The sequence below is a fragment of the Sminthopsis crassicaudata genome, chromosome 5 (assembly GCF_048593235.1).
Source record: "Sminthopsis crassicaudata isolate SCR6 chromosome 5, ASM4859323v1, whole genome shotgun sequence".
NCBI classification, from domain to species: Eukaryota; Metazoa; Chordata; class Mammalia; order Dasyuromorphia; family Dasyuridae; genus Sminthopsis; species Sminthopsis crassicaudata.
The window spans coordinates 155,582,340-155,608,750 of NC_133621.1; the positions used below are offsets into that span (position 1 = coordinate 155,582,340).

The 26,411-nt window shown below is 32.2% G+C and overlaps 1 protein-coding gene across 9 annotated transcripts in view; it reads right to left on the bottom strand.

The window, feature by feature from the left end:
- The window catches only part of SEMA3A (semaphorin 3A), a 636,674-nt gene that overhangs the window by 73,978 nt on the left and 536,285 nt on the right, over window positions 1-26,411 (bottom strand). For all 9 annotated transcript variants that reach the window (XM_074268519.1, XM_074268522.1, XM_074268521.1 and 6 more), the window contains one exon: window positions 20,857-20,976. In XM_074268519.1, the coding sequence (XP_074124620.1) occupies window positions 20,857-20,976 (120 nt within the window). The remainder of the gene's footprint in view (window positions 1-20,856; window positions 20,977-26,411) is intronic.

The window sequence follows — 26,411 nt, forward strand, 5'->3', positions numbered from 1 at the left end:
TACCACCTAGCAACCATGTAATAAAATCTAAAAGGTAGTAACTAGGGAGAAGTATTTTGATTTAGAAATTTACAAAGATGGTGAGTCAGTCCATACTTAATAAACACTTACAAAATGCCTATTATATACCAGATATTGTTCTAAGCACTAGACATATAAAGAAAGGTAAAATACAGTCCCTGCCCCCAAGAAGCTCACAGACTAATGGAGGAAACCACAAATTCACAGTTTGAATTCAAGATGAATCTTCCTGACTCCAGGTCCGGCACTCTACTACAATACCTAGCTACTCCTTAATGTATCAATAGATACATTTTAAGTGAATGTCATTATCGGGAGAGGTAGACATAGTGGTTAGAGATTCAGCATTGGAGTAAAGAAAACCTAGGTTCAAGTTTTCTTTTAGACATATGCTAATTATATAGCTTTGAAAAACTCTCTAGGATAAGTGACAAATAAACTATATACTTCAGTGAAGGGAATTGCTACATGGAAAGAAGCATCACTAATCAGTCATGGTCATATTATGTTTACTTTGTGTCATTTCTTTTCATTATAAATTTATCAAGTTCATCAATATCAAAAACATGCAGCAGAAAGGTGAAGGAAGATTCTTAGCTGTGCATTCTGGATAGGCAAATGATGGTTCAAATTACCAGAAATCTTTCTAAGAGAACATTGTAAGGTGAATCAGTATAAAATGATGTGATAAGTAGGTGAACAGGCACAGCAAAATTTTCAATGACAGCTTAGATAGGTATTAAACAATACTGTAATTTTCAGTGATCAAAACCGATAAAAAGTCTTTGATGAAATTATTACCTCCGCAATGAGGGAAGCTTTCATGACCCAATCATCCCTGTTTCCTCACTGAAAAATAAGGGGCTTGAGATATATGATCTTTAAATGTTCTCTTTAACTCCATGACTTATGATCTAATTGGGCATGAACTAATGTGGGATTTTATAGTCAAAAACTATATTGTTAGCAGCTGTCAAGAGTCATCCCCAAAGAGATCCTGTAATTACTGCAGTTGGATTAACCCAACACCTGTCTCCATTCATTGATTCGGATGGCTAAAATCTGTTTCAGTGATCCAAATAATTGGTTTACTAACTTTTGTAACAATCCAGTCTTATTTGTAATTTCTTCCCCAGATATTATTAACTTATCAGGTTTTTTATTTTTACTTTAATTTTTAAATTTACAGTCAAAACATAGCAAACAGACTGTTACCTTCTAATTTGTAACCAGAGTTTTAAGAGGCCATATGATTAAACCTCATATCGTAAATAGTGTGCTCGCTTGCACTTTCCCCTGCTCTCCATCTCCTCTTCCCTCTCTCTCTCTTCCCCCCTTTCTCTCTTCCCCATTTCTCTCTCTTCTTTCTCCTCCTCTCTCTCCCCTGAGCTCTCTCCCTCTCTTTTTCTCTCTCTTTCTCCTCCCTCTTCCTATCTATTTATATTTGAATTGTAATATACGATATGTAATGAGTTTTCTTAGAAAGCCACATAGAGGCCTTCCATGTTGTGGTACAAATGTGTAATACCTACTAATGGGGAGGCTGAGGTAAGAGAATCACTTGAGCTCTGGAGTTCTCAGTTGCAATAGAACTAAAGCAGATTGAGGGTCCATAATGTCTGTCATCAATTTGGGAAATCTTTTGGTAATACTCAATCACCAGGCTACCTAAAGAAGGGTGAATCATCTTAGTAAATAAATGGAATAATTAAAAACTTTGGTGCCTATTTAGTCATGAGTAAAATAGAGTTACTTAGCCTCAAAAAATGAAGGAAAGAAAAAGAAGAAGGAAGAAAAAAAGGGGAAAAAAGAAACCAAGTATAGATATAATTGTCACCCAAAACAAAAAAAATATAAACTTATTGTCCAGAGGTAATTTGCTCACTGTCAACAAGAATAACTGTTACTAATCTACATCAGAACAATTAAGTCCATGGCTTGTAGAATATCATTTTATAAAACATTACATTATAAACCACTTTCTTTAATTTTACTATATATTTATTTCTTTCTGTTGGTGAAAAATCCTGATGTTTCCCACATAGCACTATTAGTTTCATAAAATTTTTGTAAATTTTATTTTTTTCAGTTTCTACTTAAATGTTGATACAAATAAACATCAGAATCATCAAACTAAATTCATAACATATAATATTTGTTAGCTAAAAAGACAACTATAATGATATTTGATAAAGTATGTTTAATATCCAAAGTGATAATAGTTATCATGTCAACCTTATTTTGTAGTCTATGATTTAATTCCATTGTAATTTGGCATTACTTCCCTTAACAAAAATTGACTTATTGCCAGTGATCATATAACTAAAATTCCTTCTTATTTTTATTAAAATGAAGTTCAATTAGTAATTGGCAGCTAGAAGGCACAGTGGATGGAATACTGGGCTTGGAGTAAGGAAAATTCAAAAGTTGAAATCCAGCCCCAGACACTTACTAGCCGTGTGACCTTATATGAGACACTTAACCTCTATTTGCTTCAGTTTCCTATTCTGTAAAATGGGGATAATAATGGCACCTGCCTCCCACAATTATTGTGAGGATATGATAATACTTGTAAAGTACTTAGCACTGGCATATAAGTACCATATAGATATTAGCTATTAATTGTTATTAATAAATATACAATGTATTCTAAAAGTTTTAATGTAATTTTAAGATATTAAATATTAAAGCTGTATTAAGACTTTGAGATATCTGTATAAAGATACATAATTAAAATACCCATCTTTTTAAAAACAAAATAACATCCAATTTGACCTGTTTTATTTCCTAATGCTTCTCTTACCTACGATTGTAGGTAAATTAAACCTTTGAGTGGCAAGACATTTAAATCCTGAAAAAATAATAATATAATTTAATTAGCAGATATTGCTTTTAATGTGGGAAAATATGGATCAATTTGCATTTATGTCAATGAATAAAAGACATTTACTATTATAGATAATGTTTCCTAAACCATTTTAATAGTATTCACTAAAATTGCTCCAGGCTAGCCCTTAAAAATGTTAAAATTCTTCTAAAATCTTGAAAGTATACAGGGAAATGTTACTAAGTTATAGTAGGTAGAAAAGAGACAGTATAGCAATGTAATGTCAAATGATAGCAATAATAGCAATGATTACTTATATCCATTACTTATAGGTCCTTAAAGTTTACAGATTACTTGCTTCACAAGAATACTTTGAAGTGGATATATAATTATACAAAATATTTTCTAGGATCCATGTGTTCATATCATAATTCAAATTTTTCAAAATTCTTTATTTCCAAAAAAAATCATTGAAGTTTTGATAATAGAAATTTGCTAATGAAGCCTCTGTCCTCAGAGGATATATAGATTTGTTGTATTTGAAGAATGGAGCATTTCTAAGCATTAAGCAATGTGTCAAGCACTGTGCTAAATCCTAGATTTAGACAAAAACAAAACAAAAACAAAAATCCCTCTCCTTCTTCTAAAGGACTTCACAGTCTAATAGAGAAGATGACATATTAACAGCTATGTATGAATAAGACACATATAATTTCATAGGGAAGGCATTAAGATGTTTGAGAATCATCTTACTGACTTCCAAATTACCACGTGGAAGCTTATTGAGTCTTTTTCTGAAAATACCTAATGGAGGGGGTATTTTTTTCCAGTTTGGAGCTTTCACAACTCTCTCCTCTCCCTCTCCCTTTCTTTCTCTTCCTCCCCTTCTTCTTCCTCCATACTCCCACCTCTCCTATACTCTTTTTCTCCTCTCCCTTTCTCTCCCCTCTCTCCTCCTCCCTTTATTTCCCCCTCTTCCTCTCCCTCTTTCCATCTCTCTCCTTCCCTTTATTTATTTTTGTCAGCATACTTTGACACTGATAAAAAATTTTAATTGATTACTGAGCCAGAGAAATGAATTAGCACACAAAAGGATTGACTGGCAATCTCTCCCTCCCTTAAGTCTTGGCTTTTGAATAATGAGGGCGGATGTGAGACACCAGGTGGGGGAGTAGCAGTAGAGTCTGTCTCCACCTGGCTGCAACATACCTATATCATATAATGCTCTGGCACCTGTTCCTTTTTATCGTTTGTGTTTATTCTTTCCTTAGTGTGAATGAATGAGTAGCTAAAGATGGAAATATGATGAGATTTTCATCTTCTCAGGTCTAAAGAGTCATCAGAGAATTCCTCAGTAACTGCAGTTGGTAGCAGAATCTACTGGAACTTGGTAGCTACAAGTAACTAAGTCTGTTTGGAGATGGCTCTGAGATGTGAACTGTTTTACCCAGCCCAGCAATTGCTTGTCCTGTCAGTCAAGAAACCATGCTTTGAAATATGCCAGCCCAGTTGATCTAGAGGACAATTAATTCATCAAAATTCCATGCTCTGAAGAAATGCTCTTAGTAGGGATCCTATAAGGCAGAAAAGTATACCTGCATAGAGAACACACAAAGAAACCCTTTATCCTTTATCCTTATTATTTTGAATAAGTGTTTTATCATCTTTGTTCTTTAAGTTTTTACTCAGAGATCTTATGAATACAAGTATCTCCCTTATACAAGAGGAGATTGGGTGTTTCTGTTTGGGTTGCTGTTTTTTTTTTTTTTGTTGTTGTTGTTGTTTGTTTGTTTGTTTGTTTGTTTTTGTTTTTAACCATTCCTCTTCTAATTTTCCCCCAATTTATGTTAGTTGATTGATTGGGTAAAATGTATTAGATGGGTGTATCTAAATAACTGTATTAGAAATCTCAGTCCTTTATACTTATCCTCTCATATCCCAAGGTGATTAGGAGTAATAGCCATCTCCTGGGGAATCAATCTGTCAAAACAATTGGGAGTAGTGAGAGTAATTCTAGAAAGGATGCTATATATTTTCTTATAGTATTTTTAAAAATAAGGTAATGAATTAAATCAATAAAAAGGCTTATCTAAGGTTAAATTTATTTTTAAAAATTCAAAATCTAAAGAAAAGTGATTTCTATTTTCTCGAAATAATTGTTTTTAAATAGGAAGCTATAATTTTTTTCAAAGAAAATGTAATCCCCTCTAAAGGATTCTCTGAAAAGTGCTATAAGATTGCTAGAAATTAATGCTATTTTTTTGTATGTGGGCTTCTTTGAGGACAATTTTAAGAGATTTTTGTTTATTGTCAGGGGAGTTTCTGGCATCTTTATTTAAAAAAAAAAACCTTAGTGTGTATTTTTATATAAAAATATAGTTTCCTGGTTATTTTCTTTCTTTTTTAAATAATAAATCTGTATTTCATTTTTTTTATTCTCTTGACTTTCCTCACCCAGCAATTTTATAGAAATCAAAAATTTTCAAAATTTATTTAGGCAACATTATTTAAATAATTGTAGCCAATGTTAACTATAGGGAATAATATTTTCAGTTTCCATAATTTCCCAACTTTGTAGGCATTCTTATTTTCATGAGACTATTAAACTTTGTTAGTTAGTTTAATACTCTTCATATAAAGATTTCTAATACTGGTTCCAAACACTTTTGTGTACAATATTTTAAATAATTTCATCCTATTAGAAATTTAAATTGAAAATTTAAGTTTTATCATATAATTTCAACTAAGTGTAGAAATGAATCTTTCATTTAAAGCATAATTTAAAAATGAAATAAATGACAATTTTCCATCACTCACTTTCAAATAAAGTAACAGTCTTGTCATATTAATATACCTTGGAGTGGCGAATTGAGGCTTTATTTGGCATAGACAGCATAACATATAAGACCATTGGGTTTGGAATCAGGAAGACCCGAGTTCAAAAAATCAGCCTCAGACATTTATTATCTTTATGATCCTGAGAGAGTCCCTTAACTTCTGCTTACTTCAGTTTCCTCATTTGTAAAATGGTGAAAAAAGTTCCTACCCACAGGGATGTTGGGAGAATCAAATGAAATTATTATTATTATATGTGAATGTCTCTATAGATACATATGTATGTGTGTATATATATATATATATATATATATATATACACATGTATTTATGTGTATGTTATTATTATCCTCACATTACCCTCACAATTCAGAGGATTTCTTCAGATTTAAATTAGTGTCTTCTTCTACTACTATTTACCAGGTGATCTTTGTAACTTTCACTAGAGAAAATGGATTTTTCTCAGAGCTTCTAAGGGAAACAGGAAAAAGTGACTGGGGTGAGATGGATGTAATTAGGAGAGTGACTATTGTGTGAAGGTGACTTAGAGATATTAGACATAAAAGATAAGTGACTGAGAAGAGAATGAAGAATAAGTTCTGGGTAAATCTTTAAGTTTAACCCTCAAATTAAAAGAATCAATAAATTTTAAAATGAATATCACTTAATCTCTGTTCCATTTTGATATTAATATTGTGGGCATTTAACTGTTATAAAGTTTCATCTATCATGGCACATTATTTTTACTGACCAACAGATGATCAGTATATGAAATATCGCTCTATAAAACTCACATGATAATATGAATTCTAGTGATATCTTGAAATTTGTATGTTAAAACTAGGAAAATTATTTATCTTTAGCATGTGAATATATATCTATATCACAAGTATTCAAATATATATGTAAGCAGATGTATGAATTACATTTGAATGTGTATGTAGAAGTTATTTTATTGCTCATAAAATCAGTCCAATTTATAGTGGACAGATTCCTTCACATGTTGTTGCTTCTTAAATTATCAGAAGTGAGATTTTGTGATCCAATTAGGTATTGTTCTTTAAAAGATTCATATTGCTTTAATTTAATATCAGTGTGGCATCAGGTTATAGTGGGAATGAAGTTAAGACTTGGAATAAAAAAGCCTGAATTCAAACCTTGCCTCTTCTACTCATTTATTAAATATGGAACTGAGAGTTAATGATTTACTCTGAGGCTCAGTTTGCTCATTTGTGAAATGAGATAGCAATATTTTCATTGCTGGCCCTCTTTGGACAATTCCAAGGCCTAAATAAGATAATGGAGATGAAATCACTCAGGGAATTATAGAAGCACCATGAAAATATAAGGTATTTAAAAATATATTTTCATGATATTTTAAAGTACCACTGAGTGGGACGCATGCCTGTTGGATCCTTCTCTGTGTTCCTGCTTTAATCACCCCAGTCAGCTGTTCTTAAATGCCCTCTCTTGCACTCCTTTTACTTAGTTTCACTCAGAGATTGGTTTCTATCATGGCAAGAGGGAATAATGGCTGCTAAATCTGAGTAAATGAAATGACTCAGCTACCACCAGCACACTGCTCTCTAAGTCTATTTACTCCTATACTGTTTCCTGTCTTACTTCTTCCACACCTGCTGATCTTATTTTTAACCACCTACTCAGATACTGGATTATTATATTCACCTGATTATGCAGTCCTTCACATGCCATTTACCAGGCTCTCCAACTAATCCTAATCCATCACCCATGACCAACAGCTTACTGAGTCTATTAATAAAGGATAGATCATAAGAATGTAGATTTAGAGCTGGAAGGTATTTCAGTGACCATTTAGTGACCTTTAATCCTACAAGTGAAACAGAATGGGGTTGGGTAGGAGCTTAATTGAGGCCATGTCCTTTTAATGATTTACTTCAGTACTGACCCATAATTCCCCATCCTTTTATCTATCTGCTTCTTTCTGATCTACTATGGAATCTTCAGTACTTAATGTAGCCCTGAAATTTAGGTAGAAAAGAAAGGGTTTTGAAATCATAGAAGTTATTTCTATGTTGACTGACTTTCAGCTTAGCCACTTATCAGCTGAGCTATTTTGATCAAATCATTTCACTAAGTTGAAGCCCTGTTTCCTCATCATTACAATGAGGATAAATCAAGAATTCAATCAAATGAGATCAATATTCAAATGAGAAATTGTTTTTAAAGTACTTTACACAGAATAGTAACTTAATAAATACTTGTTTCTTTTCCTTTCTCTAATTGATATTTATAAAAGAACTGAGTCCTGGTGATTCAAAGACAAAAATGAAGCAAAGCAATAATATTTTCAAGGATGTGAGCATTACAGATAATAAATGCTATATAAATATGAACGATTGAAAAATAAAATCTCATCATCTATGGCCTAAAATAACTCTATTATCACATTATATTTAAATTATTTAAGGTCTTCCAAAAGTTAACTGTAATACAATCTTAATCATTTGATTTCTCCTCATTTAGAATTTGTATAAGTTGACTAAGATTTACCTAGGCCTATCTTTCCATTATTTATAAAGAAAGCATTTTCTAGGCAAATCCCAAATGCAGGTTAATGATTAACCTACTTCAAACAATTATTTCTTTCCATGCACTTTTACAATATTTTGGAATACATAATAAACACATAATACATAAGAAATAAACATATACATATAATGCTTTAACATTTTTAAAAGAGCAGATTGGTAAATCATAAGTTTTGCATCCCTCTGCTGATATATACTGGCTTTGTGACTTTGTATATACATGTACATATGTATGTATATGCATATATGTATATACATATAAGTATATATGTATTATTTATCTATATTTACATAAAATTTTGAGTTTACAACCTCACTATGCTATAATAAAAATTAGCAGCCTCATTTGAAATATGGTGAAGCTAAATTTCAAAGAAGTTAAATAAATTGCCTATTCACATGGCTAAGAAGAATTAAAAATGGAATTTGGACTGGTTCCCTTAACACACTACACCAAAACATCTAAGGACTTGCAATCAAATTATGTCCTAATTGTTTACTAGTTATAAGACTTTGCATGCTACTGCCCAGACCCTTGGATTCACTTCTGTAAGCTCACTCTATCTCTATATTCCATAGACCTGTAATATGATTCAGTTAAGTTGTTTCATAAGTCAGAGTAAACTTCTCCTCAGTCCCAATTGGAAGTCCAGATTTTTTGATGAGATGTCATACTTCTGTATTTATTTTCTATTGCCTAGATTCACAAATGTAGAGCCAAGGAGTTCTTGACAAATACTTTGATGTATGTGTGTGCTTTATGGTCTAATATTTAAGCATTTCCAATAGGTATTTTAAAATAAACATTAAATACCATGAATATTTAAGCAATTGAGTGTTAGCTATCAGTTTGATATCAACCATGACATTGTTTGATATTCAGAATGAGGAAGGTTAAAGTTCATTGAACTACAAACAGTGGGAAAACATGAAGTGGAAATCTCAAGATGCAACTCTGCTCTGACTAAAATTTAAATCAGATTGCATGCTAAGTTGAAAAGACAGTAGAATTCCCAAAAGGCAACAATAAATCTAGAGTCACATTTGCCACACACATCCATAATGATGGTTATGAGATTTCTATCTTTCTTTGGAATGAAGGTTTTGTGATTTAATAAAATTCATAATTAAACAGCCTAATTTAGCTGGAGAAATTACTTAACACTTAAAAGCATTCACACTAAATACATAACTATTAATGGAAAGAAATCCCAATATGTTTGTTATATTATCCTATTAACTTGGAATTTTGAAATAGGTATAACTGAGGAAAGAGCAAGAGGTCTAGAAACTAGTAATACTATATTGCGCAAAAGTGATGGTGATTGGAAATATTAATTAAACATTGAATACTGAGACTTAGGAGAACAAAATATTCTGTATACAGTAATATCATTAAAGCAGATAGTTTTTGAGGGTCAGGGCCTATGATTTCACTGATATAGAGAGCTCCTGTCAGGGAAATTCCATCTGCTAATGCAGATCAATACTATTCTACAAATGAGTTTCTGACAAATTTGTCACTGGCAGTGAGAAGATAAGTTATTTGCCCTCTGTCATTGGAACAGTATGTGTCAGTATCTTCTTGAATTCTAGGCTAACTCTTTATTCACCATTTTATGATGCGATAAAAAATACTAAAAATAATAACAGCATATTTAAACCAATATGAGCGATTCATTTCTCAAATGAAATTGAACAGAGTAAAAGTTCATCACCACATTAGGCTTATTAGTTGATGAATTTCAGATTGCAGCATTTCTCCAAGAACAAATACTTAGTTATAGGTTTTAGATGCCAAAATACAGTCGAAGAAATGATCAAACAATGTATACAATGTAGACTTTCTAAATACTGTTTTGTATTTTCTTTTATAACTAGATAATAAAAATATTGACACCCAACATTTATCTAGTTCTTACTATGTGCCATCCACTGTGCTAAGTGCTTTACAACTAATAATATTATTATGTTATAAAGGTAAAATGCTACCTTTATAATAATACTGGGAGGTATCTGCTATTACTATCACCATTTTACAGATGAGTAAACTAAAGCAGAGGTTAAATGACTTGTCCAGGGTCACACAGCTAGTAAGGAATCTAAGGCTGGGTTTGAATTCAGGTCTTGGTAACTTTGGGTCTAGGTATTCTATTAAGTACAGCTGGTGTAGTTATGTATCATGGATACTCAAGCCTGCAAACATTTTCTTAAAGTTATATTTTAAAATGGTTTGATTTATTTTTTTTTAATTGTATCACTAGAATATTATTTTAAGAGTATTTTTTTGTGTTACATTTTCTTTTAGGGGTTCCAATTGCAACCATTGATTAATGGATACTCTACCATCTGCATGAATTTTGTAGTTTTTAATGAAAAAACAGTTTCTCTTAACTACTTATTCATTTAATAATTCAATAATTTATATTTTATCAGATGATTTCCTTTAACAAAGGACAGTAAGTATGTGAAATCCAATATGTAGTCAATTTAATATAGAAGAATTGGAATAGTGGAAAATAAGATTAGAAAGATAGGCTGGAATCAAGTTATGGATGATCTTCAGTAGCAGTTCAAGGAATCTGGAATTATCTTGGTAGGCAATGGGGAAACCCTGACTGAACAGAAGTGTGTTATTATTCTGTTAGCACATAAAATACTTTTGGAAGGAGAAGGATTGGAAGACAAATTATCAGAAAATCATAGAAATTATAACTAGAAAGAATTTTGTAGATTACATACTTCATTTTTTCCCTGAGGCAATTGGGATTAAATGACTTCCCCAGGGTCACACATACAGGAAGGAAGTGTTAAGTGTCTGAGACCAGACTTGAACTCAGGTCCTCCTGACTTCAGAGTTGGTACTCTATGCATTATACCAACTAGCTGCCCTTTCAATCCCATTAAAAAAATGAAGGAATTAAGACTCAGAGAGACAATGTAATTTATTTAAAGTAACACAAGTGACTAATGACTGAACCAGGACTGACTGGAAAAGTTACAAGAATAAAAATACCTAAATTAGATGTTTTCTTGGGTTAAGAAGATGATTTCCATTTTGTACATAAATGCCTTTGATGCTCATATGAGATAGCTATGTGATTGACATATATTTAGAAAACAGGTCTGGAGCCCAGAAGAATGACAGCTACTAGGCTTAAGTGTTATTTGCATGCAAATAAGACAGAAGCTTATGTGTAGCTTCAGTAATTCAGAGGGCTCTAGTATTACTAAATAAGTCCTTAAGATGTGGTGCAGCTCTAATGTGCTTTACTCAGTCCACACATTACTTGACAGGGGCATGATTGGAGCTGCAAGGAATTTACTTACTTCGATCTAAATATCAAGTAAGTTTGGAAAAAAATATTTTTGAATGTAATGAAGTTATTCACCTTGATCTGAGTTATTTTTTTTTCTTTGCTAAGTGTGTGTGGTGATAGCCTTGATTGACAAAAGAAGAATAACACTATCTATGTCATTTTGGAGGTCCCCATTTAAAACTTCTTTATGTCATAAATTACACAAGATTGAAGGTTTTAGTGGCTATCACCATTAGGACCATTGCCATCTTTATCATCTTTAGAAATGATACCTACTTCACTGTTTTTCACCACAGGAGAGTGAGTTTTGCTGTTACTGAAGGAAGTTTAAGGAGAACTACTGAATTTCTTTTCTCTATTCTATGCTCTTGCTGTTAAATTTGTCATTACCCAGGATTCATGGTCCGTATTCCTGTGCTTTTTCTAATATTACTATTACAATGGTGACTGCTAATAGATGACATCATATAAATGTGTAGATTGAGCTCACTAAAAATTCATGTTATCTTACCTCAAGTGGAATTTCAATATTTCAAAAAAATAATTTTTAGCTGATTGGCTGAAGACTGGAAAAGTAATATAACAAGGCTGCATATTGTCACCTCATCTATTTAACTTATATATACAACACATCATATGAAATGCTACCTGAACAAATCAAAAGCTAAAATTAGGGGTTCTGGGAGAAAAAAAATTCTACAATTTCAGAAACACTAATGATATCTGTTATATGATTGCAAAAAATGAAGAATTAAGCAGCCTCCTAACTTGGATAAAAGAAGAAAGTGTAAAAACTGGCTTGAAATTTAAGGAAAACAAACTAATAGCTTGATCACTAACCCCATCACTTCCTGGCAAATAGAAGTAGATGAAATTGAAACAGTCAGATTTTTACTTTGGGATTCAAAGATCACCATAGATAGCCACAGCCATGAAATTGAAAGGCACTTGCTCCTTGGAAGGAAAATTGTGCTAAATCTGCACAATTTACTAAAAAAAAAAAAAAAAAAAAAAAAAAAAAAAAGCTGAGATATTACCTTGACAACAAAGATCCATATAGTCAAGTGATGATTTTTCCAGCAGTAATGATGTATGGCCATGAGAATTGCACCATAGGAAAAACTGAATTCTGTAGAATTGATATTATTTTGAATTATGGTGCTGGAGAAGACTTTTCAGACTCTCTTGAACAGTAAGAAGACCAAATCAGATAATTTTTAAAGGAAATTAATTCAGGTTTTTTCTCTTGAAGATCAATTACTGAAGCTAAAATTTAAACACTTTGGCCTATGAAAAGACAGGACTGACTAGAAAAGAATCCAGTATTTGGGGAAATTGAAGACAAAAGGAAAAAAAGGATAATAAATGATGAAATGGAATGTATAGAAACATGGAAGCCAATGAACATGAACTTGGACAGACTTTAAGAGATAATGGGGGGGCAGGGGTAGAAGGACCTAGCAATAACAATAATTCTTATCCACTGCCTAAATCCTTGTGTTTAAACCAAAACATAAATTATCTTTTATTTGATCCTGCTCTCCCTTCCAGCTATTCTTTTCACTTTTAAAAGTTCCTATCTTCCTTCAAGTTTCAGTTCCTATGTTTCAATTAAAAACCTTTCCTTTTCCTTTCAGATGCTATTATTTGCATTGACCTTAAACATTCACAAAGTATTCTGATCTCTCCATTGCTTCTTACATTATGTTATACTATCTCTGTTCATGCTGGATTCCTCCAGTTTAGTGTTAAACTGTTTGATGGTAGAAACCCTTTTGCTTTTGATTTTGTTTTCAGTATCTAAGCAGAGTTCCTTGAATGTATAAGCCACTAACTAAATGTTGAGTTATGCTGAATTGAGTTCAATGAGGTGCCAGAGCTGGAGAATAAGATGCTTACAGAAAAAAGATAAAACTTCAAACCACTGATGTTCTCTATAAGCATATATAAATGAATTGCTTAGCCTACCAGGGTCATAGGTCTTTTTTCTAGGAAATAAGGGAGTTGGAGTAGAAAATGCAAAATTTTTCTTCATGCTTTTGTGCTTCAGACTGTGATAAGGACCAACAAAATGGTACAGAAGTCAAGGAGAATGATGAGGAAGAAAAGACCATACAATGTGGTCATTAGATACTCATTAGTTCCCTCTGAGAGTACATTTTCAAAGGAGAGGTGAAGATAGTGGTCACATTACAAGAGGTTAATTTGTTAGAGGGGTGTTGCAAAGTACAGAAATTGATGAGATGACCAGTTTTGCAAAGTCTATCCATGAAGGAAAAGAAAGGATAGGTACTTGCCTTCCTGGTTTAAATGCTTATTTCTATCCTAGATGATACTTAAATTTGTTTGTAGATAGAGTAAAGAAACTCAGTAATGAGAGAAAGAAAATAAAGCAATCAATAAGCACTTATCAAGTACTCTACATAGGCTGGGAGAAAAAAAAATAAAATTAGTATTAATGCTTTAGCACACTGTTTAATTGAATAAAAAAGTAAAAATTATCTTTCTCTAAAAAAAACAAAATTGTAAGCAATAATATAATTTTAAATGTATTATGTATGTTTAATCATATAAATAAAGCTAAATATGACTAATAAAAGGATCTCTTTTTCTTAGAATAGCTATCAAATAAAACATCTGAAAAATTTTGAAGTTTAAAATTTGTTCTTTGAAATTTTGATGGTTCTGTCTTCAAAGAAATGGCATAAATTCTGAAAAAATGTCTACCAATTTAAAATGCTTTGATGATCAATGAAGCATTTATCAAGTCCTTATTATCTGCCAGGCACTTTTCCAGGTCTTCAGGATATAAGTTCAAATAAGCTCTCAGAGAGCTTATATTTAAATAATAGACAAGGGGGCAGCTACTTGGTGTAGTGGATAGAGCACCAACCCTAAAGTCAGGAGGATCTGAATTCAAATTTGACACCAGATACTTAATACTTCCTGGCTGTGTGATCTTGGGCAAATTACTTAAGCCTAACTGACTCAGCAAAAAAAAAAAAAAAAAAATTGGGGCAAAATGAGATTATATATAAGAATATACAGCATTTATATAAAGTGAATAAATATAAAAATAAATTTTATATCATTGTATTTCTGGTCTAATCTTGGATATTCAGTGATTTGTGGAAAGATACAACCCCAGGAGATTAGTAAATAGGTGCTAAATTCCTTGGCCACAGAAAGTCATACAATTGTTCTTATAAGGTAAAATCAGTTATGCTATAGAATTAGTAGTTCATAGTGAATTTTTTTTTAAGTAAGGAAGAGTGTAAATGCTAATTTTATAAATGAGAAAGGACACTATTGATTTTCTTGTCACCTAATTTTACTATTCATCTACTGAGACATTTCAATTAGAATTTTCCACTGAGATCATCAGATATTTATGTGAAGTCTACCTTTGATAACACAATAAGCCTGTTCCTTCTACTAATAGAGATTAGGACATAAGAGGCATTTTGATCAAAACTATCCATGCCATTAAAATTCAATGAACTCACTTGGCATCATTCAGCTTTATCTGGGTAAAATCCTTTAATTCCCCAGCCCCTGCTGCTTACGTGCTCTAGGCTCATCACACTTAACCTCTGCTTTGGCTTCTCAGAAAAGATTGTGTTTCACTCCATTCATAGTTTCAATAGTCCTGCAAGCCACACGCAAGTGCCTGACTAGCCCTTTATACTGAGCACACTAATCTGATTGTTTTTCCACTCTACAAACTCTGGGTCAACAATCAAGCTGCCCGCCAGAAACTAATTAATCTGCAAACAGACTTCTGTTTTCATGGAGGGAAAGCTTTTGAAAGCCATGTCAGTGAGTCTAGTCACACCATGGTTACATGTATTGTCCTGGTATCTTCTGAGTAAAGCTCCTTGCTCACTGTCACTGCACACACACATGAACTCAGATTATCCAGTCAATAGCAAATCCCTATTGAACACTAACCAAACTCTGAATGCAGTGACTGCAAGAGAGGAAATTGGTACAGACAGGGTCTGAACTCATTAAGCTGGTGGTTAGAGAAGAAAGGGAGAGAAAATAGTTTTAGGATGGAGGCAGGAATGGATGTTAGCTATTAAAAGACTTGCTCCAAATAGTGTCCCTTCAGTTGTTGAATGTTTTATGCAGTTTAAAAAGAGGGAAGCAGCATCCTCAAAGGTAAAAATAATATTAAAATATGACTTATTGTGTCCCTTGCTAAATCTAGTAATTATGCAACTGTAAATGTGATTTACATATCATAATAAAATTTCATGTGCTCACGTCTATTTTTGAATCATGGCACTGATGTAATGGTCAGTTGAAATATGAAGACAATAGCCACTTTGTTACAACTGCTATGGGATTATATGTTAAGTTTTGTTATTCTGAGATTTCAACACACAAACAAAAATGTTGTGAAAATGAAATAAAAAGAGATATTAAGCAAGTACTTCATTTTCTCATCTAATTCCTGCTACTTCCTGAATTTTTCTTAAAGTAAGCCTCCCTACACAATAGTGTTTGATTGTGACAATAAAATATGTTTATTAACTGTTCAAATACTAAAATTTATGCATGTGATTTCACCAAAATGCAACATATTCAACATTTTAGAATTTTTATATTAGTTTACTTTTCTTATATTCATTTTTGAGAAGAAGAAAGAAGCTGTGATTTCATTAGCATGGGAGTTTCCTAGAATGGAAACTGGCATAAGCAGATCAGCAACTAAATATGTAGTAATTAGAGAAATGTTGGGGCCAGGTAACTAAGTTTGAAAAGGGGCTTGCCATTGATTGCAAAGTACCATGTCAGAGTCAGGACTTGAACCTTATACTGGACACTCACATAATACCTCTTTCAACTAGGCAATTAAGAAGCATTCATTATGTCCCATTCAGTGTACTAAAGATTGAGGGTAAGGATAATTAAAGAAAAGCAAAAACAAAAATAAAACCAAAAACCAGCCCTGCCTTTAAGGAGCTTGTATTCATTCCAATGCAGGAATTAACAGGTTTAAACAACTAGGTATATATATAAGAGAAAATTGGAGAGAGATTTTGAAAGGCCTCCTAACAAAAGTAGGATTTATATTAAGTATTAAATGAAGCCAAAGAACCCCAAGATCATGGAGATAACAAGTGACAGAATCAGGATTGGAACTTAGGGCCTCTGATTTCCCAACAAGAACTTTTTCCACTACGATATACTGTTCTAACTGTTATTTCAGTCAAACAACAACTTTGCATTTTGATGGCAATGTTAGGATTTTGACAATTATTTTAGAATCCAAATTATACAGTGGCTATAGGGCAAATCTCAGAATCAAAACCACTGAAAATGACGTCCTGCCTTTGACATATCTTGGCTATGTGACTCTAGGGCAATTTCTTAACTCAGACTGCCCTGAAGAGTTGTCCATCTTTGATGAAAGAAGGAGTTTCCTACATTGATGATGTATTCACAGATCTTGATAACATTTTTAAAAGTATATATTTATTATGATTCTCTCCAGAACCATCAATGGTCTATTTGTGAGAATTACCCTTTGATGACTACCTTATCCACTATTTTTTTGGCTTCTCGTTTTTCTTTATTGTTTTATCTTTTTCTGGCTTTACTAAGATAGGCTAAAGCACTCTTTTTCTTTGGTTGAATATGGAAAATGAGTCTAGGAAAGATGAAGTAAAGGAAGTTAATGTTTTGGTAAAGGTCGGACTGTTTGAAAAAAAAAAAAGGTATATTTGTAGGTGACACAAAAATGATTAGTTGTTTGAGAATAAAAAGATTCCATAGTTTAGTTTTATTATATATTTTAATAGAATATACAAAGGATGGTATATGTTTTTTGTCTAAAGTAAAGGACTGCCTGAATGAATTACATGAAAACAAACAAAAGAAAAATTGCTGAATCTTGTTTTAGCAAAATTGATATTAAAAACTATTTCAAACCATCAGGCTCATTTACTTCTGATTTCAATTGAGTAGGATGTTCTGAATCCATTTAGTTTCTTAGGTTCTTGATATCCTAGATAAATTATATGCTATCATAATATCAAACAGTAACTATTCATTTAGTGTCCAAGGCCATCTTATGACAGTTTGTAATCTGTAATAAAGGGGACAGGGCACTGTAACTGCCAGAAAATACAATATAAATGCCATAAGAGGATTGTGTCCTTGTTTCCTGTCTGAAAGCCTGTGAAATTTAAGAGGGTATTTCTTTATTATTATTGAATGTTCACTCAGTTCCTATAACACTCAACTGCTTATGTAACCATAAAATAAGGATTATGAAGGGCTTTGTCTCCAGGGTACTGAAACACGCAACTAACTGGTTTAAAATACTAAGCCACAGACATGATGAGAAAATCAAGAGGTCTAACAGTCACAAAAAAAAACAAATAAATTCCAACTTATTTCTAAAATGTTTAATTTAATATTCCTCTTTAACCTATAGTTGCCATAACTGGTGAATCTATAAAATCAGGGATTCTTTTCTTACATTATTTTTTCATCCCTTATTACATATATCTAAAAAACTGCCAAAGTATTTGTCTATTATTGCATTTTTAAAATTAAAAGTTAGAGTAAAAAGATATGTAGAAAACAAAGTTAAAAAAGAGGACCAAGAAAACAGTGAATACCAATAATATTGAGCATAATGCCTCTCTCTTGGGACTTAGAAAACCCTTTCTTACAAAATGATTTTCTATTTTTAGCTATTTGCTGAAAATTAGAATTATTGACAATGTAGTTAAAGGAATAGGCCTAGAGTGATGATTTGGGACTAAGGAGTGCTCCATATTGCTTAAAATCTGATTTCTAAAACATTTTAAATTCTACTGCATCAGATTTGTTTTCTCTTTAGTGGGAAGGAAACTATTAAACTATATTTGAAATAGCCCAACTTTTTGCTGCAAAGGAGAGGAACTGATTTAGGGAAATTAAAATGTCATATGCCAAATTAAATGTTCATAGCCTTGAAGACCAATAAAAAAAAAAAAAGTTTAAGATAGTGTTTAGGGTCTGGAAGTTCTGATGATTATGCAGTATAGTCTTATTCCACAAAAGTCATTCATTGTATGCAAGAATGCATAAACATAATGTCTCTAATTTTATTCCAGAATGGTATTTGATTTTGGGTAGTTTATGATTCCCAGTCCTTGGTTCTATCAGATACGTGACTATGTCCTCAATCTTAAAACAGTCCTAGTTTCTGCACCCTGTCAGATGTAACTTCTTTGCTAATTTGGGAAAATCAGTTCTCACATTTTGTGCTGAGAGACTGATAACTGAATTCCCATTGGAATTACACATTTTCAGAGATGAAGTACAGAGCTGTGGACAATGGCTGTGTTTTCCCATAGTGTAAATTCTTTAGATTCAGCTGTCATCATGCAGGTCTGCAGTACAAAAGCAGCTTCAAGTCAATGACTTGTCTTTATTTCCCCAAGGCCATACAAATTAAATGGGTGCTTTATACTTTTCCATATCTATACCTATTATAATCAGGCCTTATTTCTCAAGGACACTGAAAACTTTCATAACCTTCAGAGATGATATTAGCTTAGAGTCTGCTTCTGATATGTGTGTGTTTCTGTATGCATTTAAATAAATAAAATAAATCTACATTTATATGAATATATATAATCATTATATATATTTTCCTTCCATGCTAATAACACTAACTGCAAATGACATAGGATTTGCTATTTCTCCATAAATACTTTTATTAGGACATCTTAAATGAAAGTGGAATTATGTTAACAATTTATGAATCACAGTTACTTCAGTGAAAGTATAACTGAAATAAGGGTAGCGCCAGTGTCAAAGGTCTAAGTTTAAAGGAAGGACAGCATGTGCAAAAACTTGTACTCTAGGCTTAAAGATTACAGAACCTAGATTCATGGCCCTATTCCATTTTCTATGTGACCTTATTTGTAACAGTGCATAAGCAAAAAATGAACCCAGTTATGTCTCACCATCTAATTCTATTATATAGACATAATTCATGATGAAAAGCACTCATGAAATATAAATGGAAACAAATATAAATATACACTTTTACTTCTGTTTCATGGCAGCTTAAAATATTTCTAATCTTTCTTAGACATAATTGCTTTGTATATCTCACTCTTTTTAAAAAAATTCTGTTATCTATTATGTGTTACTTTAGACTAAACCGTTGTGCAGTCTGATATAAAAGACCTAATGCAAAGAAAAAAGGAAGTCTGATTTCTAGTCCCAGCTCCGATAGGATTTATGGGCCCTTTGGGAATGTAGATTTTCTGCACTCCAATTTTCTAGGAAAAATTCAAGGAGACACAACATGGAATATTACATATGAGGGACAACAAGTAAGATAGCTCGTCTGGCATATAATGTAACATAATTGAGAGCAATGACTATAAAGGCAGGCTGGGACTGGATAGGGAAGGCTTTTCAATTCTACAATATTTGTATTTTATCCTAAAATCAAGAGTGAGCCACTGGAACAAATTTATTCTTTATGCTTAATATCTAGTCATACTCCTTAAGTTATCTTGTAGTAGGAGCAATATCCTCACTCCCTTTCATAAGCATATTAGGCTATTTTATTTTTCTTCAAAAGGTATTAACATCTTTTGGAGACTTGACTGGTACAGGGGAATAAAGATTCAAAACACTAATATCTGAATAAAAACTGAATACAAACCAGACACAAGAAATTCTAGAAGAACTTGGAGAATTAACAGGTAGGTTGGGATAGATAAATAAAGCAAGAAAGCTTTGCTCTGCTATACCAACTCAAAGTGTCATCAAGACCTGCTCTCGTGGAATATCTTTCTGCTGCTATGGCTAAAGTAAATTGACTTTTGTTACCTGCTAAGTGACCAATGAATGTCTCATATCTGAAAATTGGCCTAAGTCAGGCCCAACCCAGGACCTTCCTTACCTTTGCCTTTTTATTTTTCTTCAAAGGATGATTTTTTCCTTAACATGAAAAAAATCTTCATGAACCCACTGTCTTACAGCAATAACTTTTTCTGAATATTTTATCTCTCTCTACATATTTATTCAGTTTATACTCCCTAATCATAAAACCAAAATTACTGAGTATTCACTAATGTTCATTAAAACATAAGCCAATATTTTACACTCAATATACAAGAAACTTAATTGTTCAATATGCGAAGTCACTGACATCAAATTTTGCATCTAGTTTTAAATTAATCAGTTTGTCAGATATGGATTGCTGAATTTTAAGATGTCAGATCAAAGTTTTCATGTTTCTATTATATAGTTTACCTACCATTTAGCCACCTGGAATCATGCTGTTCTGTCCTAATTGGATGGTGGTGTCCAAGAGTTCGGAAAATGGCAAAGTCTCGTCCCATAAAATCAGCTGCAGTACCAGAATATAATTCTCCATCTATTGAGTGACAGAACATAACAATGAATATTTTCTTTAACATCATTCTTATGGATAAATATTTCAAACTGATATTGTTTGAGAATGAAACAGAAAGTAGTCCTTCACAAAATTTGTTATATTTCATTTTTTTTCCTATATGAAATACATAGTTTTAAATCTTTCAACAAGTTTTCATCCACTTTTGCTGTTGCATTTACCTGTGGACTTAATAGCCAAACAAAACCATACTGTAAAATTTCACTAAGCATAACTGGAATGAAGGCCAATCTGAATTATCAAAAATTATAGATTAAGAAAATTATATTTCATTACTTACAAATAACAGAAAAGTAACATGAACTAAATTAATATTGCCATGTAGCAGTGCTTTGGGATTTACATAGATCAATAAGTATAATTTGAAATTAATACATTATTCATATGTACAATGAAAGGCAGAATGACAAAGTGACTGGAAATCAAGAACACCAGGATACAACTACTGTTTCTGATATATAATATCTGTATGACCATAGGAAAGTGCCTTAACCTCTAAGTGCATTGGGAAATTGAGACCATCAGTTGTAGGACTGTTAAACTTACTTTATAAAGGGAGTTTTCTCTTTTATAAAGGGACACACAAATGAACATGTGTGTATGAATGTATATATATATTTTTTTCAAAATAATTGCTTTGTTATTTAAAGGTTTTACTAATTAGATTAAATAGTTGTCTTAATCTTAAAACTGAGTTAAACAAGTACTTTTTTACACATGAATAAGAAAGATATGACACATTTATCTATTTCATATATGAGGGACTCTAAATGAATAAGAATTGGTTTTAGTTGAAATTTAATTCCTCTTTTTTTATCATTTTGCATGACTTTATCTTCTCTAAATTTTTCAGTGCACAGGATAAGTTCTGTATCTTGATGTGTCAGCAGATTATATTTTTGAAAAATTAGAATAGCCAAGTTTGGTTCTAAAGAAGAAATGTGAGAAGGCATCCCGTTCTGAGAAGTTGAGGTAATTCTGACATTTAATTATATGAAAGATGGGAACTCTAGGTCACAATAATGGATGATCCACAAACAACAAACATTTGTTGAGTAGATGCATTAGTGAATATAAATTACACAATCAAAGTTCACAGGATTTGGGCTATTCTTTTTCAGAAAATATATTGCTACCTACAGTAGGCTGTTTAAGATATACATATATTTTCTTTCCCCAAATATTCTGTTATCATTATATTGAAAGTTAAAATGTTATGGAATTTTTGTAAATGGCATACTTACTTTTAGATATTTTCATTATTTATTTACTTATTTCATTGTATATATTATATAACATATACTATTTATTATTTATCAGATATTATTTTTAGCTATTTTAGTTAATAGGATAAAGATTATTCATAATTATTAGTATTATTTTTAATAATTCTTAAAGATCTCAACTATTCACTGTTCTATTCAATCGAATATACATATATATGTGTGTGTATATATACATATATATGTGTGTATATATACACACATATATATGTATACACACACACACATACACACACACATATATATATGTATATAGTTAGTTAGGAATTTAATTCAGGAAATACTAGACATCTGATTTATTTTACAATCATCCATATTTATTTCTTCATCCTTAACTTATACAGAAATTATTCTTTACATGCTAGACATATTCCCAGATTTCCAACCCAAAGCATTTCTCTTGCTAGGAAATAGACCTTATAATCTATCTGGATCATATTAGCTTGGAAGAATCTATATGGAATTAGAGAAATGCCCAGTGAGAGCAATTTTTCCATCTCTGCATATCCTTGTCTTGAGAATAAAAAGATTTCATCTTAGGAAAATATACATAATGGCCTGACATTTTGTTGGATTATTGTGCAAAAGGTATCTATAATAATGTTTAGACACTTCAAAATACAAAACCAAAAAGCCACAGTAATAATATCAATATTTTTTTAAAAATTAAACCACCCATCAAGTTCAAATTTTTGAGCAGATTCAATGGTAATATACTATAAAAGAGTATCCTGAAAGACCACCATGCAAAGAAAGAATTCTGTGTTAATAGTGCACTGATGTTATAAAGAGACCCACCAATTGGTTTCAAAGGAAACTATGCAGTCAAATATTTCGTCTCCTGGATATTAAACCACTATTTATATTTCTATAATGTTCCTTCCTATTGGTTGGTATTTTATATACCCTTCCTTTAAAAGGAACTGACTCTCTAGATACAAAAAAGGGATGTTGTGGATTTTAAAATTTTAGGTGAAAGATTTTTCTTGTCTGTTTGAATATGAACCTATATTTTAAACACATTCTTTAAGTCACGGGCTTTATATCCTAGTAAGGTAGTGCAACCCTCATGTAGAGCTGAGTTGGGGCCTGCATTGTAGTTTTCAATTTCATAAAGTTCTTACTGGGAATAAATACCTTGAAAAGCTCAGCTCTGTAGCCCATATTTTGTTTGTTCATTTTACCAGGGAATCTCTAGGAAAGATTCAACTCCTAAGCCCATGGAGCTTTTGATGGCTATGACCAAGAGTCCCCAAAACAGGGTGTCTGGAATACTTGTATTGTAAATGATGAATCCTTGATGAGAAATTTGGTTAGGCAGAACCATGGACCATAGTCCATAAATGTTGAAATAGAATGTAAACTATCCAGTTTACATTAAGTCCTTGCATTACTAGTGCCTGTGAAAAATTAAAGTTTTTAATTAACACTTATTCCATTGAATTGGAAACAAATCTCCAATCTTCATGCCATTCATTTAAAAAAAAATCATGGTTGTATACCTAAATCTAAGAACATGTTCTGTCCTTCACCCTCAGAAAAAAATGAAAAAAAAAAAAAGATTCCTAATAATTATGGAGGATAAGGGAGTCACAAATGTGAGGAAAGTTTATGAGAAAGATCATAGGAAAATTTAAAAAATACATATAACAGATAGAATTTAGTCTTTTTCTAATAGTACTTTAAGCTAAGTGAAAGTGGGGAGCATGTTTTCATGTAATGGTTTCTGTTTTCTATCATTCACTTTATTTTGGGAAGAAAATAACAATGAGCCTTTCCCGCCTGAGCCGGACCTTGATCGCCGCCGCCAGCGGACATGGAACGGCCGGACCCTTTCTCTCCCCCTTTTTAACTCGTTCAATAAAGTCCGCTCCCTAAGAAAGTCTAAAAAAATAAAAAATAAAAAATAACAATGAAAAATATTGGGTAAAAATATATTTAGGAGAGCTAAATTTTTGTACTCTTGGTAAAAGTTTAAAAGCTTCTCTTCACTAATTTAACCTCATTTTTAAATCATTCTCTCCCAAGTAAACAGAGAAAAATCAATACAATTTAAGAATATAACAAGGATGAGTTTAATTACTTCTTTGACAAAAGGCAAAGTGATATTTCAGAGAGAGAGAGAGTGAGAGTGAGGGGGAGAGGGTGCAAGTGCAAGAGACAGAAAGAGGAGAGACAGAGACAGACAAAGAGAAGGGAAGAGGGAGGAGAAAGAAAAGGAGAGAGAGGGAGAGAAAAAGAGAGCAAGACGGAGCACAGAGACATTCACACACAGAGACAGAGAGAGAGAAAGAGAGACAGACAGAGAGAGGGAAGCAGGGAGGAAGGGAGGGAGAGAGAGAGCATGCTCAGGAGAAGAGCTATTGTTTTGATTTATAATTTTTAAAATGTTAACAAACAAGTGAATGAATTAAATGCTAAGGGAAAGCTAGAATGTAACTTTGGATGTCTCCAGCCATATAGAAACCTATTTCACTGCATAGTAATGCTCCTTTAGGAAGGTGTTTATGTGAAGCAATGAAGGGTGAGGCCAATAATGGAATTGTTTTTACTGCTCTCAAGGGTGCATCATTCCACTGCTGACCTTCAATTATATTCAATAAATGCTGAATTTCCCCAGATCTTGGCTTTGCTTTCCTATTTAGGTTTCTGTCATTGGAGGACTGTGTGTGTGTGTGTGTGTGTGTGTGTGTGCAAATTTTGGAGGGTACAAGGAGAGTCAGGAGGATTATTTGGTGGGAGAGATTTCATTCAGGAATATGATTCCTTCAGAACTGGGGTGGTCTCCTTATAATAATAATAACTTCAACTTTTTGTGCAACTTTCAAACTTCCAAACTGCCTTCCTTAAAATAATTCTGGGGGAAGATGGCTTACAATATTTGATGTGAATATTTTTATTTGTATTTACAAGTAGGAAAACTCAGATACAGAGGAATAATGTGATTGACTTAAAGACACACAGAGTAAGTGCTAAATGCAAACCTCAGATTCTGATCTTTTGAACTCATAGCTGTTTTCCTTTTACAGCATTATAATGTTTTCATAAACATGGGTAATAACTTTCATTCATGTAGCTATCTGAATATTTAATTGCTATAGGCCCATTAGCCAAAATTTTGACTCTATTATTTCAAGTATGATAGTTGTAGCCATTGTAACAAAACATAGATAACATATTCATCTTTTCAGGATGACTAGAAATATTTAAATAGCAGTAGCTAAGTCTCACTATTTTAGTTTTATATATAATTGATTAATTTATATTTGTATTTAGATGCCAAATACTGTTAATGATTATTTATATCATTTTGATCTTATGTGTTTTATATATATATGCACACACATATACACATATATCACTAATATATACTAATACATATATATAAGTACATATATATGTATATGTATACATGTACACACACACATATATATTTATATATATATATATATATATATATGTATATGAGTTGTTCTAAAAGTAGTCTTAGTGAAGTTTTAAGCACTAAGATTTGGGGACATCCTCGTGTGTGTGTGTGTGTGTGTGTGTGTGTGTGTGCGCGTGTGCATATGTATGTGCGTAGTCTCCAGTAGAAGCCAAAAAAAAATTTTTTTTTTAAATCTTAGCTCATTAATTTAGGGCACAGGAAGTGGTATGTGGGAGAAAACCAGTTGCAGATACTCTGTCCAGTAACAGCCTTTTACTTCCTCACTACAGAAAACCCTCTGTGGAGAGTCTGGTATAACAAAAACAAATAAATGGGTCCAAAATAAATTGGTGCTGACATGCATACCGAACTTGAAATACCATATACTAACTGCCAAAAGAAGGAAGTTACTATTTGAATGTGACTCCATTTTTTTTCTCCTTGAAAGCTGAGTCTCTAAGGGAAGTTTCCTTTACTGAACTAAACAAAGAAGACAGTTCAATGAACTCTAAGAGCATTTTCAGCATGTCTCAGATACCAAGGCACAGATTAAACAAAGGTCACATGTATTCTGGATTTTCTTTACACAACTCAATGTAAAATAAAAAATGTGGCTTAGATCAGTTAGAGTGTTGGATTACCATTCCTTAGATGGGTGAGGTGAGGGAAAATAGAGGACAAAGAAA